At 48.7% G+C, this 12,805-nt stretch overlaps 1 protein-coding gene across 1 annotated transcript in view; it reads left to right on the plus strand.

The window, feature by feature from the left end:
- Window positions 1–12,805, plus strand: part of LOC146805589 (E3 ubiquitin-protein ligase HERC2-like) — a 1,563,844-nt gene that overhangs the window by 676,615 nt on the left and 874,424 nt on the right. Inside the window, 3 exon segments of the mRNA XM_085622871.1 lie at window positions 1,096–1,204; window positions 9,251–9,390; window positions 10,570–10,760. Of these exon segments, the coding sequence (XP_085478997.1) occupies window positions 1,096–1,204; window positions 9,251–9,390; window positions 10,570–10,760 (440 nt within the window).

The following is a 12,805-nucleotide window of genomic DNA, read 5'->3' on the forward strand; positions in this document are numbered from 1 at the left end:
CTCAAGAAATTGGTGGGTAGGCAAGGCAGTCATTCTGGAGTTTTCACATTAGTGTTTGGTATCCGGCAAAGATGAGCTGCTACTTCTTAATAACAGAAGGGAGATCTTTCCAGGGTTCTGTGTGTGGAACGGCCGCTGGTGCTGGAAAACACCTTGAGCGACCTGCAGCAGTTGCAGTGTTAGAAATATCCACAACCTGTATCTGAGCTTTTTACTGCTGCCTCCAGTTACAAAAAGAACAATTGATGCATCAGTACAGTTGCTCCTCCTTGAGACTCGTGGTGCTTCAGCTATTCATCTACTGCTCACCTGGTTGTTGGTTCCTTCATTGGCCCCTGGGTGCAGAAAGGTGTTGGTACTCTCCAAACCCACTCCATCTCTCGCTTGGCAGACAGATCTTTAATGTGGTTGTCATCTTGATAGTTGATAGTTCCAGCTTAAGGTCACTCTGTAGTTTCAGCTTGAGGTCACTCCCTGAGCCAACCTCATCATAAACCTTGCAACCAAAGGAACACAATTCTCACTGGCCTTGGAGGCTGATATGACAGACTTACAGCTTCGGTGGAAAGTGATGCCAGCCAGAAGCGTGGAGAGTCAGACAGGAATTTAAAGGCATTTTAGTGATTTTAAGCTCCAGCTGGCCCTTTGTGCTTTATATTTTTTTTAAATAGCATCTAGTGACTATTGCTTTACCTCTTGACTACTGTGTAAAATGGTCTGACTCCACAGACTAAATCCCAGAGGTAGAATAGATTCTTATAAACCTACATGGGTTATGATCAGGTTATATAACTTCTAGCAGCTGAATGGAAAAATAAATAAGAGCTAGTCCTATGTTCTAAGGAAATGTTTTTAGATGTATCAAGAATGTTGGATTTTCTGTTAGTGTAATGTTTTAAGGTTCTTACCTGTAAATCGTAGCCTGTAGTATTTTAAATGAATATGGTATGTCCGCCCTATGAATTGAATTGTTATATTTGACTTTCCTTAATTTTTCAAGGGAGTGGAGGAAAGTCGTTTTCAGAGATGTTTGGATTATAATATATGTTTTTATGTTGTACCTTGGTTGTATGATATTTCCCTTTTGTGTCATAGCTTTCAGTGCAAATGGAAAAGATGTTATTGTGGATTTTCCCCAGCAGTCCCATTGGACCGGATTATTGTCAGAAATGGAATTGGTTCCCAGCATTCACCCGGGTGTCACGTATGTAATTTTCTTCTGAATTTGCAATTATTTTTTTTAACTATTCCGTTCATTAAACATTAATGAGTATGGATATCCATTGGTCTTGAAGGATCTTTCCGAGCATTGTTCCCACTCGGACAAGCCCACTGTCCTCTACAGCACAGTATGTTTTGTTTTTGTCAGTTTTACCCTTTAAAAAATGTTTTCCCTATGTACAAGCAACCAAGATCCATAAATTGGCCTCTTTCAGAATCTTTATGTACCCTACAGTTCACGTTTCCCTAGTTGTTTTTTTCAACTTGTCGATAATTTTCACTTCATATCTTCCTCAGACAAATGCAGACTATCCTAAATCTTTTGTGAAATCAGCACAAATGAGGACACCCTGAGGGCTATTTCAGTTTCACTTGTTTTGTCCACATCTGTATATATATATATATTGTTGAGTGTCTAAAATATGCCAGTCTTCTAAAATCTTTGCTAAGTGTGAGCCTCACTACCAGAGTCTCACTCACAGTAAATTCATGGTAAATAGATTCAGATAGCTAACTGCCATTTTCTACCTTACAAGATAAGGCTGCTGTTGCACAGATAGCCTAAGAGGTTGTGGGTTGGTTGCTCGTCAACCCATGCGTTTAGTCACATGTGCAGGCTGTGCGTGTGAGACTACCATCTTGTGTAGCTTGGTATCTACGCACAAGCAGCCTGTCACAGAATGGACCCTTAAGGGACTGGTACTGGCCTGGGGTAATGATTATAATGTGAACGGGCATGCCTAGTGTAGGTCTGTAGTACTTTCCTGAAGTTCTGTGGTACTTAAACTGTATTACACGCTATAGGAGAAACCTCAACTGAAGTGCAGTTTTGTGCTACTTAGCCCAGTAGGGTTCAGTGAGGCCTCAATCGAGGTGTAAACATGCACCCCGACTGAAGATCAACAGCCCCTCACATGATATCTACACTCCTTATGACACGTAAAGAGTTTTCATATTTCCCTGGCCTAGCTCATAATCAGATTTCAGGCCTTTGTCCCTCTACTGGGCCAAGTTAATTACTCTACTGTCCAGCAAGAGGATCAAAAGCCTCCACACACAATAGAGCCTTTAACAGTGTTTGACTCCGTTTCTGGGAAAGGAAATCTGCATCTATTAAGTTAATAAGGGGGAAGGATGTGGAATAACTTCCAGAGATGCTGACTTTGTAACTGGGGAACCCTGTTCTAGTCTCGGCATTTGCTCATTATCCTGTGATTCTGGCCAAATCACTTAATCTCCCTGTGCCTTTCAAAAGTAAATGTGTCTTTTTGTAATGTAACTGGTGCTCATGTAAAGCGCTCCAGTACCTTCGGATCAAGTTTGCACTATATAAAACTCATTTAAAAAGAAAGAAGCTTGTCACATTGCACTTGAGCTGGGAAAGCCCAGGCCCATTAAAAAAACAAAGCAGGAGTGCCACACCTCTGGATTCAAACACATGAGGGGCTTCCCTTTGAAGTTGTGATGAGAAGGGATTGGGCAGCTGGCTCAGAGTTCTAGGCTCTCAGAGAAGCTCTTTCTTCAGACAAATTTAAGTCTCCATATTGTAATATCCCAGAATGCTGTGCAGGATGGTGGGGACATGGGTGGAGTGATGTAGCATCCTAGGATTGGTCAGGGGTCCTTTGCTTCTAGAACTTTACACCCCCTTAAAAATCCCTGTACAAGGGAGAGACAGATAAGAAGACTCTGGATCTAAGAGCAACAACAGCGAAAGAATGCCCAACTGGAAGGAGAATGAGCCTGATGACACTGAAAGAATGAACTAAAGGATTTTGACTCCAGCTGTTCCCAGAACTCGAATGGGTGTCTCGAGGGACAGTGGTGATGACTCACATAGGAAAAATTGGTGGAATGGACCTGTTGGGTGATTCTGGAGGGCTCCCATGACACTTCTGCGGATTGGTCCTACAGCGAGGTTACCCCATCAGGTTACCACTTACTTTCCTCAGCAGGGGTCTGGTGTATAGACAGTGTCAGTCTCCTCAGCCTCTGCTGCAATTTTCCCAGTATTTTTCAGTCTGTGGACCTGGATCTGGCAGGCAATGTGCAGACCAGTAAGGGCACCAGTCATCCCAGTCTCCTTTCTCTGTGGCAATAGCCACCAAGCTGCCATTGGGGAAGCACAACCAACTAATGGTAGGCAGGATTCAGCACTTGCTCCCCAGTTGTCCTACAGATGGGTTCTTCAAATCCTTGAGCATCGTTATTCCCTTCCTTTTTTTCTGCTTTGTTTACTCCCCCCACCCCTTCCCTCCTCCCCCCACGTAGGGCATATCTTAGTGGAATATCTGTCTATCCTGTTGCAAGAGGTGTGAGGTTTCTTTCCCCAACAATTCTTTACTGGTATAGGAATGATACTTCAGAGACAACAAGCACCTAGTACAGAGTAAACTGAACTGAACAGTAAACAAAGTACACGTTTTAGCAGAAGTATATCACAAGGCATCATAAACACAAACCGAAGAGCTACAAGCAGTGCCAGGATTACAATTGCACAATGCGGGGGGGCCAAAACTGGGCAAGGACAGGTCATTGCTGTCACCTATTTTACAGGGTATCAGCTGAGAGGTATGCATTTCAAAGTATTAACATCCCTTAGGAGTCAGTGAGTGTCTCTCTCTGTTGTGTCAGGAAACGTGAACCATGCGCCCCTTCAATGCAAGACCAGGGTCACCCGAGCCATCTCCCATGTGAGGATGTGAAGCAGTCGAGATGGCTTCTCCCAGCAGCGTTTGCATGTCCCACGATTGTAGAAATGCTTCCCAGACCTGGGAGTATGCATCCATGTGAGGATTCCTCTTGTATATAATGCGTGTTCATTACGTGATTCTATCCAGTTCGAAGAGCCAGTCAGTCACTGACTATTTTCTCCCGTGGCTTAGAATGCAAAGTTTGGTTGTTGCCAGACCTGTGTGGATTTCACAGCCAGACATGTTGTTTAGGAGGACAGGCCTTGACAAAGGTATCAAACTGACCTTCTCTGAGTTGCCAAGAGCGCTCCATACTGCTGACCAGTAATCATCGAGCACCGGGCAGGACCATAAGACGTGTACCATGTCACATCCCCCCGTCCGTATCGCCCGCAGTCAATGTGCCCCAACACGCCCACCCTGTGCAACCACACTGTGAGCCAGTATCAATTGTGCAGAATAGGATAGTATCTGAAAGAGACACGTTAGTGATAGCTTCCTTACCTTAGAATATCCCAAGGCGTCAGACTGGATCCGGAAAGTTTTGCTAGCAGTACCCCTGTGCGTCAGTAGGTGGCGTCGTGCGGCCCCTTCGCTGGCGTCGTAAGCGCCGAGATGACATCACAGAGACTACTTAGGCGCCACCCATGCGCACTGACGTCAGTTCTTTCTTTTTCCGCGCAGATCCGGTTAGAGCACGTCCTTAGTCACTTTTTTACTACCCTTTTTGAGACTTTTGTCTCCTGTATAATTTTGGTTTCATTGGTGCACGTAGGGAAGCCTGGATTTACGTCTTGTGGGGCCTGCCGTCGCAATATGTCGTGGCGGACCCCTATGATGTCTGCCTCTACTGCCTGGAGACCGACCACGACTCCCGGTCCTGTCGGGACTGTCGGGCCATGGCCCCGAAGGCCTTGAGGAAGCGGTGCTGGAAGCTGCTGGAGGTCCGGCACTCGTCCCAGCGGCGTTCCCGGGCCAGGGGCCATTCCAGGGAACGCTCGCGGGGACACAGTCGTCGCTCCTCGGGCTCCAAGTCTTCATCCTCGGATTCAGGTAAGAGACGACACAAAAAGAAGTCGAAGAAGCGTGTTCGCTCTCCGACGTCCCCCCTTCGGTCCCTGGATGCGGACGAGAGGGACAGGGGTTCTGCCCCTGCGGCTCCTTTGGAGCCTGGGGGTCCCGCGGCCTACCCACCTTACCCGGGTCCGTTGGCGACTCCCGCACAGGTGCACGAATTTCTTGCTACCATGGACCGCCTCTTCAGGCCTCGGCCTCCAGCCGGCGCGCCTTCGGGCCCCGCGGTCCCGTGTCCGGATCTTGTTGGGCCGCCGGCACCACAAGATCCTGCGCCGTTGGCTCCGGCCACGGCGCCACAAGGTCCAGCACTGCCGTCTCCGGCCCCAGCGCCTCCCTCGGCTCAGCCCCCAGCGCCGCAGTGGGTGCCATTTGTCCCGCCCTTGCCCAGGTTCCAGGACCATTTTGTTCCTACCTGGGTTCCGCGTTGGGACACGGCGCCGACTCGGCCCCGGCTGGTGCCGTTCCCGGCATCGTTTCCAACGCAGTTTGTTCCATCTCCGGCTCCTGCTCTGCCGCCATGGTCTGTACCACATGTGGCCGAGGTGGAGGACGACTGGGAGTGTTCCGAGGACCCTCTTGCCCGTCAGTGTGACTTCGAGCAGGACTGGGCGGACGACTTGTAGGATGCCGGCCACCTCGGCTTCTTCTCCAACCCGGGGTTTGCCTCTCCCCCGCCTACCATGGAGGAGGGCGCCTCCTACACGATGGTGCTCCGCCGGGCACCTGAGGTCCTCAACCTTGATCTCCCTACGGTGGCCCTCAAAACTCCTCACTGAAGTGCTCCAGACAGCGTCCACTTCGTCGGAGCCCCTGCTGCCATTTAACGACGCCCTCACTGACGTCTTGCTGGGCACTTGGTCTTGGCCAGCCACATGGGCTCCTGTGGATAAGAATGTTGCCAGGCGTCACCGCCCGGCGCCTGGTGACCCCACTTTTCTGACCACTCATCCTATGCCTGAGAGCCTGGTCATCCAAGTCTTGACGTCACAGAGTTCCTTTCCCACGGCTCCGCCGGATAAGGACACTAAGAAGCTGGAGCAGTTCGGTAAGCGGTTGTTCGCTTCGGCCAGCTTGGGGCAGCGGTCGGTGAACACTGCATGCCTTTTGGGCCGCTATTCCCACACGGTGTGGGATACAGTTGCACAGGTGTTGCCTCAGTGTCCTGAAGAGACCCAAGCTGTGCTGTCCCAACCTATTGCTGAGGGTCAGGATGCGGCTAAGTTCGCCATTCGGTGTGGTTAGGACACCACGGACTCAGTTGGTAGAGCAATTTCTACAAATGTGGCGCTTCGTCGCCACACCTGGTTGCGATCTATCGGGTTCTCACCAGATGTCCAAAGCTCACTCATGGACATGCCCTTTGATGGCACTCGCCTGTTTGGCGATAAGGCCGACAGTGCACTGGAGCGTTTTAAGGACTCGCAGGCCACGGCCAAGTCCTTGGGTCTTTCCACGAAAAGCCCAGCCACTCCTGGTTTTCGTTCCTTTCGTGGACACGGCAGAGGTGCCCAGGCACGTTCCTTCAGCAAGCCTGTGCAGAACCAGACTCAGCGCGGCCGCGGCTTCCGCAGGGGTGGATCTGAAAATTAGCGTGGGGGTCAGTCCACCTCTGGCCCCGCTGCTTCTACCTCCAAACCTTCCTAATCCGAGCTTTGTGGAGCACCCCACGCCAGTGGGTGGCAGGATCCGCCATCACCTCCCCCACTGGCACGCTGTCACATCGGACGAGTGGGTGTTGCAGATCATCCGCAAGGGTTACTCCCTTCCCTTTCAGTCCACCCCTCCGGCCATGCCACCTTGGTACCACCGCATGTCGGGGGAACACTTGGCAACTCTCCAGCAGGAAGTTACGTCCCTCTTGGCCAAGGGGGCCATCGAGTACGTTCCTGGGCCGGACGTAGGGTGTGGTTGTTATTCCCACTACTTTCTGGTCCCCAAGAAGGACAAAGGGGGTCTGCGTCCCATCTTGGATCTCCGGAACATCAACTGCTTCCTCTGGAAGGAGAAGTTCAAAATGCTGACTCTAGCTCAGGTCTTGGCTGCCCTCGACCCTGGAGACTGGATGGTAGCGTTGGACTTGCAGGACGCATATTTTCACATCCCCATCGTGCCGGCCCACCGGCGTTACCTGCGGTTCACGGTGGGCCAGGAGCATTTTCAGTTTGCCATGCTCCCCTTCGGCCTTACCAGCGCCCCTTGGGTGATGACGAAGGTGATGGCGTTGGTCACAGCTCACCTGCGCAGGTCAGGGGTATCAGTCTTCCCTTACCTAGACAACTGGTTGGTGAAGGCGGGCTCGCCCCAGACAGTCGTCAACCACATTCAGACCACGGCCGACCTCCTGCATATGCTGGGGTTCTCCATCAATGTGCCGAAGTTGCACCTGAGTCCCTCTCAGAAGCTCCCCTTCATCGGAGCGGTTCTGGATTCGACGCTGTTTCGGGTTTATCCTCCCAAGCAGCGAGTCCGGGATATTCAGGCTATGATTCCGATCTTTCATCCTCTATCCCGGGTTTCAGTCAGGATGACCCTCCGGCTCCTGGACCTGATGGCATCCTGCTAGTGCCACATGCCAGATGGCATATGCGTGCTCTGCAGTGGGACCTGAAGTTCCAGTGGGCGCAGCATCAGGGCAACCTGTCCGATCATGTCCAGATCTCGGAGGGCACTGCACGACAATTGCAGTGGTGGCTCAAGAATTGCTATTGGGTCAATGGCAGATCCCTCTCCCTTCCCCAACTGGAGCACACAGTGGTGACGGATGAGCCCCTCCTGGGATGGGGAGGCCACTTGGGAGAGGCGGAGATCAGAGGCCTCTGGTCTCTGGCGGAGTCCCGGCTCCATACCAATCTGTTGGAGCTTCGGGTGATCCGACTTGCACTGAAGGCATTCCTTCCCTCTGTCCGGGGAAGTGTGGTGCAGGTGTTAAATGACAACACCACCGCCATGTGGTATTGCAACAAGCAGGGTGGGGTGGGGTCCTGGACCCTATGTCAGGAGGCTCTGCGCCTCTGGACATGGTTGGAACATCAAGGCATTACCTTGGTGGTTCAACACCTGGCAGGTTCTCTGAACGCCAGGGCGGACGAACTCAGCCGCCGGTGCTTGATGGATCATGAATGGCGTCTGAACTCGGACGTGGTGCAAGGTCTCTTTCAGCAGTGGGGAGAGCCTTGGTTATATCTATTCGCCACCGAAGAGAACGCGCAATGTTATCAGTTCTGCGCATTGGACTTTCCAATGTGGCACTCGCTTGGCGACGCTTTTCGTCGCGAGTGGAGTTGCGGTCTATTATACGCCTTTCCTCCTATACCACTTCTGCCCAGAGTGCTGAAGAAGATTTGGCGCGACCGGGCCCAAGTCATCCTTGTGGCTCCGGATTGGGCACGAAGGTACTGGTATCCCGAGCTACTCAGCATGTCGATCGATCCCCCGATCTGACTGCCTCTTCGGGAGGTTCTTCTGTCGCAGCAGCAGGGGACGGTCCTCCACCCGAACCTGTCCAGCCTCCACCTTCATGCGTGGAGATTGAGCGGCGACAGTCGGGAGAGACGGCTTCTTTGGCTGTTCTGTTCTCCAGGACTATCTGGTGTGAACGTGGTCCGTAGAACCACCTCCGGGGTTGGTATTGCTAGGCTGTCTATTCTAAGATAAGGAATCTATAACTAATTGTCTCTTTCAGATGAACAAGTTACTTACCTTTGGTAACAATATATCTATAAGACACATAGATTAGTTATCTATTCCTTACCGCCCCACCCATCCTCCCCGTTCTGCGAACTGAATTCTAGGGTCAGGGAATCCTTTTCAGGGCCCTAGTTTTGTGCACCAGTGGTCAGTGTCTTGCATGGCTCTGCGCTTCTGGCATGGAATGTCGTGTAAAAGAACTGACGTCAGCGCGCGAGGGCGGCGTCTAAGTAGCTACCCCGAAGTCATCCCGGCAACCACGACGCCAACGACTAATGCAGAGCCGACCGACACCACCTTTTGACGCGTAGGGGTTCTGCTGATGAAAAATTCTCCCGATCCTGTCTGACGCCTGGGGGTAATTCTAAGGTAAGGAATCTAGAACTGATCTATGTCTCTTACAGATATATCGTTACCGAAGGTAAGTCACTTGTTCATTTGTGTGAGAATGTAGTTTGCTACAGCATCTGAGCAACAGTTGCACCTTCCTAGTAGGGATAAAGATGTTTGATTGAGTTGAGCATTTATCGTTTGTGGCAGCCTGTTTATTAATCCCTATTGTTTGGTACTAGGTGTGATGGCTGTCAGATGTTTCCCATCAACGGACCAAGGTTCAAGTGCCGAAACTGTGATGATTTTGATTACTGTGAATCTTGTTTCAAATCAAGGAAGCATAACGCCAGACATACATTTGGCAGGATAAATGAACCAGGTAGCTATAAATTAAAACCTTGAGTCCTCTTTCTAATTAAAAAACAGCCTTACCCAAATTCCCTCCCAAAACATCTGTCATTTTTTGTCTAAGTTCTGAAGCCTTTTTTTTAAGCCTCAAATAAGTTTTTTTAACACATGTACATGTTATCTGGTTGAGTGTGTGTGGCCTGTGTTAGCTGGGAATATGCTATTGCCACAAAGCAGATGAGGCATATCAGAAAATGTGAAAAACAAAATCTGCACATTTAAAGCTAAGCCTGATCGTTAAAACTCGCTTTGTTGGGGGCTAGTAGAAAGAACACCTGAAAAAGATGCTTGAAATAACTGGTTTAAGTGCTGATGACACGCCCTTTAAAAGATTCCTATATCATGTCAAATTAGTAGTTCACTCGTTCTTTTAGCTCCCAGCTGTTCCTCCCATCACACATTAACAGTATCTTTGCCTTTGAACCTTTACTGTGCTCTGCTGCTTTTCAGCTAGGTTAGCGCTATACAAATACCACATACGCACAGTGTCCAAACAAAGAAATTTAGCGCACAAATATAAGAATATATTTTTCTTTTTTGACCGTGCCATTTCATATATGAAGGAAGCATTGGTAAAATCAGTCTGGTATTAGTGGCAGGAAGCCTGCAGCGATATCATATTAGAGTAACAACTAAGAGGAAGCCCGCAGGAGTATTCCGAGAGGGCTATAGTTGTAAAATAGTCCAAAGCAGCCAATAGCCTTAGGTATGCGTATAAAAACTCCACTGGGAGTCAAGATTTGATTGACAAAGTCTCAAACACATGACTGTAAGAGGCTGTTCAAAGAAAGCCAGTGTTCAAAGGGATGGACCCCAAGCCCACTCAATGTACATTGTAAGCAATAGGTCTGTTTGAAAGCTGTGCTTTCAGTACCTGGACCTCAAAAGAAACTGGTGATGGAAGTGGAACGTTGCAGCATGAAGGCCTGGGTGGGCAAAACCATACGTGTCCTGTGTACTAAAATTGCAATTAACTTTGAGCTACTTGAATGTATTCTGCTCCCAAGGGTGGTGGTTGGAATACAATTTACTTCTACTGCCTTACACAGGATAAGGCTTGTTATATATTTTTTAACTATCATCAATGAAAATGAGCAATTTCAGTAACAACTACCGATTATTCTCTTTTTTGACTTTGATCAACAAATAGGCCAGACTCCTGTTTTTTGTGGACGCTCTGGGAAACAGCTAAGGCGACGTCACAGTGGTCAGCGTGGAATGCTGCTCGATGATTGGTCTCGAATTGTGAAAAATCTGAATGTATCCTCCTCAGTGAATCAAGCATCTCGACTGATAGATGGTAGTGAGCCATGCTGGCAGTCCTCAGGCTCACAGGGAAAGGCAAGTTTCAACGCTGCATGTGTAAGAGGTTTTCATTTAGTTTTGTTGGTTCTATGTCAGTACAGCAAATCTGTCAGCAAATTTTAACTAAATTACTAATGAACTAATCTTTAATCTAAAGTCTTTTTTATAAATGCACGGTCTATGCTTGTATCTGATGGCCCATGCTTTTTTGATGTTTTGTAAATGCATACTTCTGTGAAATATATATTTACATAGATTTTTAAATCAACTGGTTTGGTTTATCAAGTTTCCTCAATAGGCGAACTTTTATCAACTTAAGGCGCAGTGCTAGAGGTCTGGAGAACACAGCCAGTACATTTAAGTACGTGGAAAATGTAGTCTTAAAAAGGTAGGGGTTGAATATCAGCTCCGATTTAAAGAAGATTCTTTGAAAGTCTCAAAATGGGGGTGCTGCTCAGACATGTTGCTTTTTTAAATTTTTTTATTATTCTGTTTTGAGGTTGGGCATCGTCTTTGTATGGCTAATAATGTCAACAACTTAAAAGGTTTTTCTATAGTTTTTTTTGAAATGTAACATAAGATACACAAATAGGAAGAATTTAGTGGAAACTTTTCCCCATTTATTGTGAATCAAAGGTAACCAAGTAACAGCAGTGAGCTGCTATGTCTAACCGTTTAACTGTAATACTCACAATTCTTCCTTGAATAATATCAGAACATTTTGATAACCCCCTAAAATGTAATGATTGTTTCTTATGGATACTTCTACCTGCGGATTCCTTAGTTTTGAATATCTCCAAGTGCCAAACTGTATCTGGACATTTTGCAGTAGCTGTCCTGCAGCGGTAGTGCTTAGCTCTGTCTCGGCGTTGAGTGCCACCTGGGACACTGCATCACCAAAGTCATCCCGTGGCCATGACGTCCATTTTTTCCATGCCCTTTGACGCAGATCCAAAGCAGCTCTCTGTGGAATAATTTCATTCACAAAATGATATAAAGTGCAGTGCTATGTAGGATGTCACCACTTAAGATGTCAGAGGTGAAGCCCTTTTGCTCCTGCAGTGGACAAATTCGGACCTTCGTCAAGTCTACTTGTGGTTCTTTGGTGACAAGATTTATTCCATAGTGTCACCAGTGTGACCTCATGCACACCAAAGCCATAAAGCATTGGTAGGTGAAGTTGTTCATGATTTACACGATGAGCGCCAGGCTCTGCGTCATTCACTCTCCAGGTCAAGATCCAAATTGAGATGGACTCCCTCCTACAAGTTGTCAGAAAAAAAAGAAGAAACACTAGAAGAGGTACACCTAAAACGACTAAGCACCCAGGTGCTGTTTCCATTCCTGAGGGTTGGTCTCCTTGACGCTCTCCTCCATGAACGACCAAGTCTTCCTCTGAACTGAAGTTAGTCAACATCACTTAGGCTGAAGAACTGACAGTGATTCTTGTTCTGACGACTGGCGCTTTCTCCTAAACTGGATCTGAGCTTTCCTCCAGCATACCAAGTGTTTCTGGCTCTGACCCGGTGCAGTACATTTCCTTCATACAGGCCATGCTGGTGCTCTTCTGTGCCGCCTTAGTTCCCTCTAGCACCCCTTCTGGCCCTGTGTAACTAGTTGGATCACTTATTCGGATACCACTAGTGGGTCCTTCCCCGGTGCCAGTTGACCCCTGATGTCTTCTTAAGGCACTCTTCCGGCCCTGGCCTACCAGGAGGCTTCCGGTAGCTCCTCCACTAGTGCCAATTCCGGCACCGATACTGGTATCTAATAGAGACTACAAGCCGCAGATTTCTTAACGTAGAATTATCCCCAGGCGTGAGACTGGACCCGGAAAACTTTCCTGCCCAGCCTCTCTACGCGCCGGGGGCGGTATCTCTCTACTCCCCCCGACGTCCTCCGCGGGCGTGAGGTCGGCGAGGTCACATAAGCCCCACCCCGGTGCGCGGACGTCAGTTTTCTTCTTTTCCGCGTGCAACGCGGACCCGGATCGTGTTCCTGGCCTGTTTTCAGGCCTTCTTTTTACGCTTTCGCGTTTTCTCGGAAACAGTGTGCGAATGCCTTGGGGCTTTAAGACGTGC

Source organism: Triturus cristatus, chromosome 8 (assembly GCF_964204655.1).
Source record: "Triturus cristatus chromosome 8, aTriCri1.1, whole genome shotgun sequence".
Taxonomy (NCBI): Eukaryota; Metazoa; Chordata; class Amphibia; order Caudata; family Salamandridae; genus Triturus; species Triturus cristatus.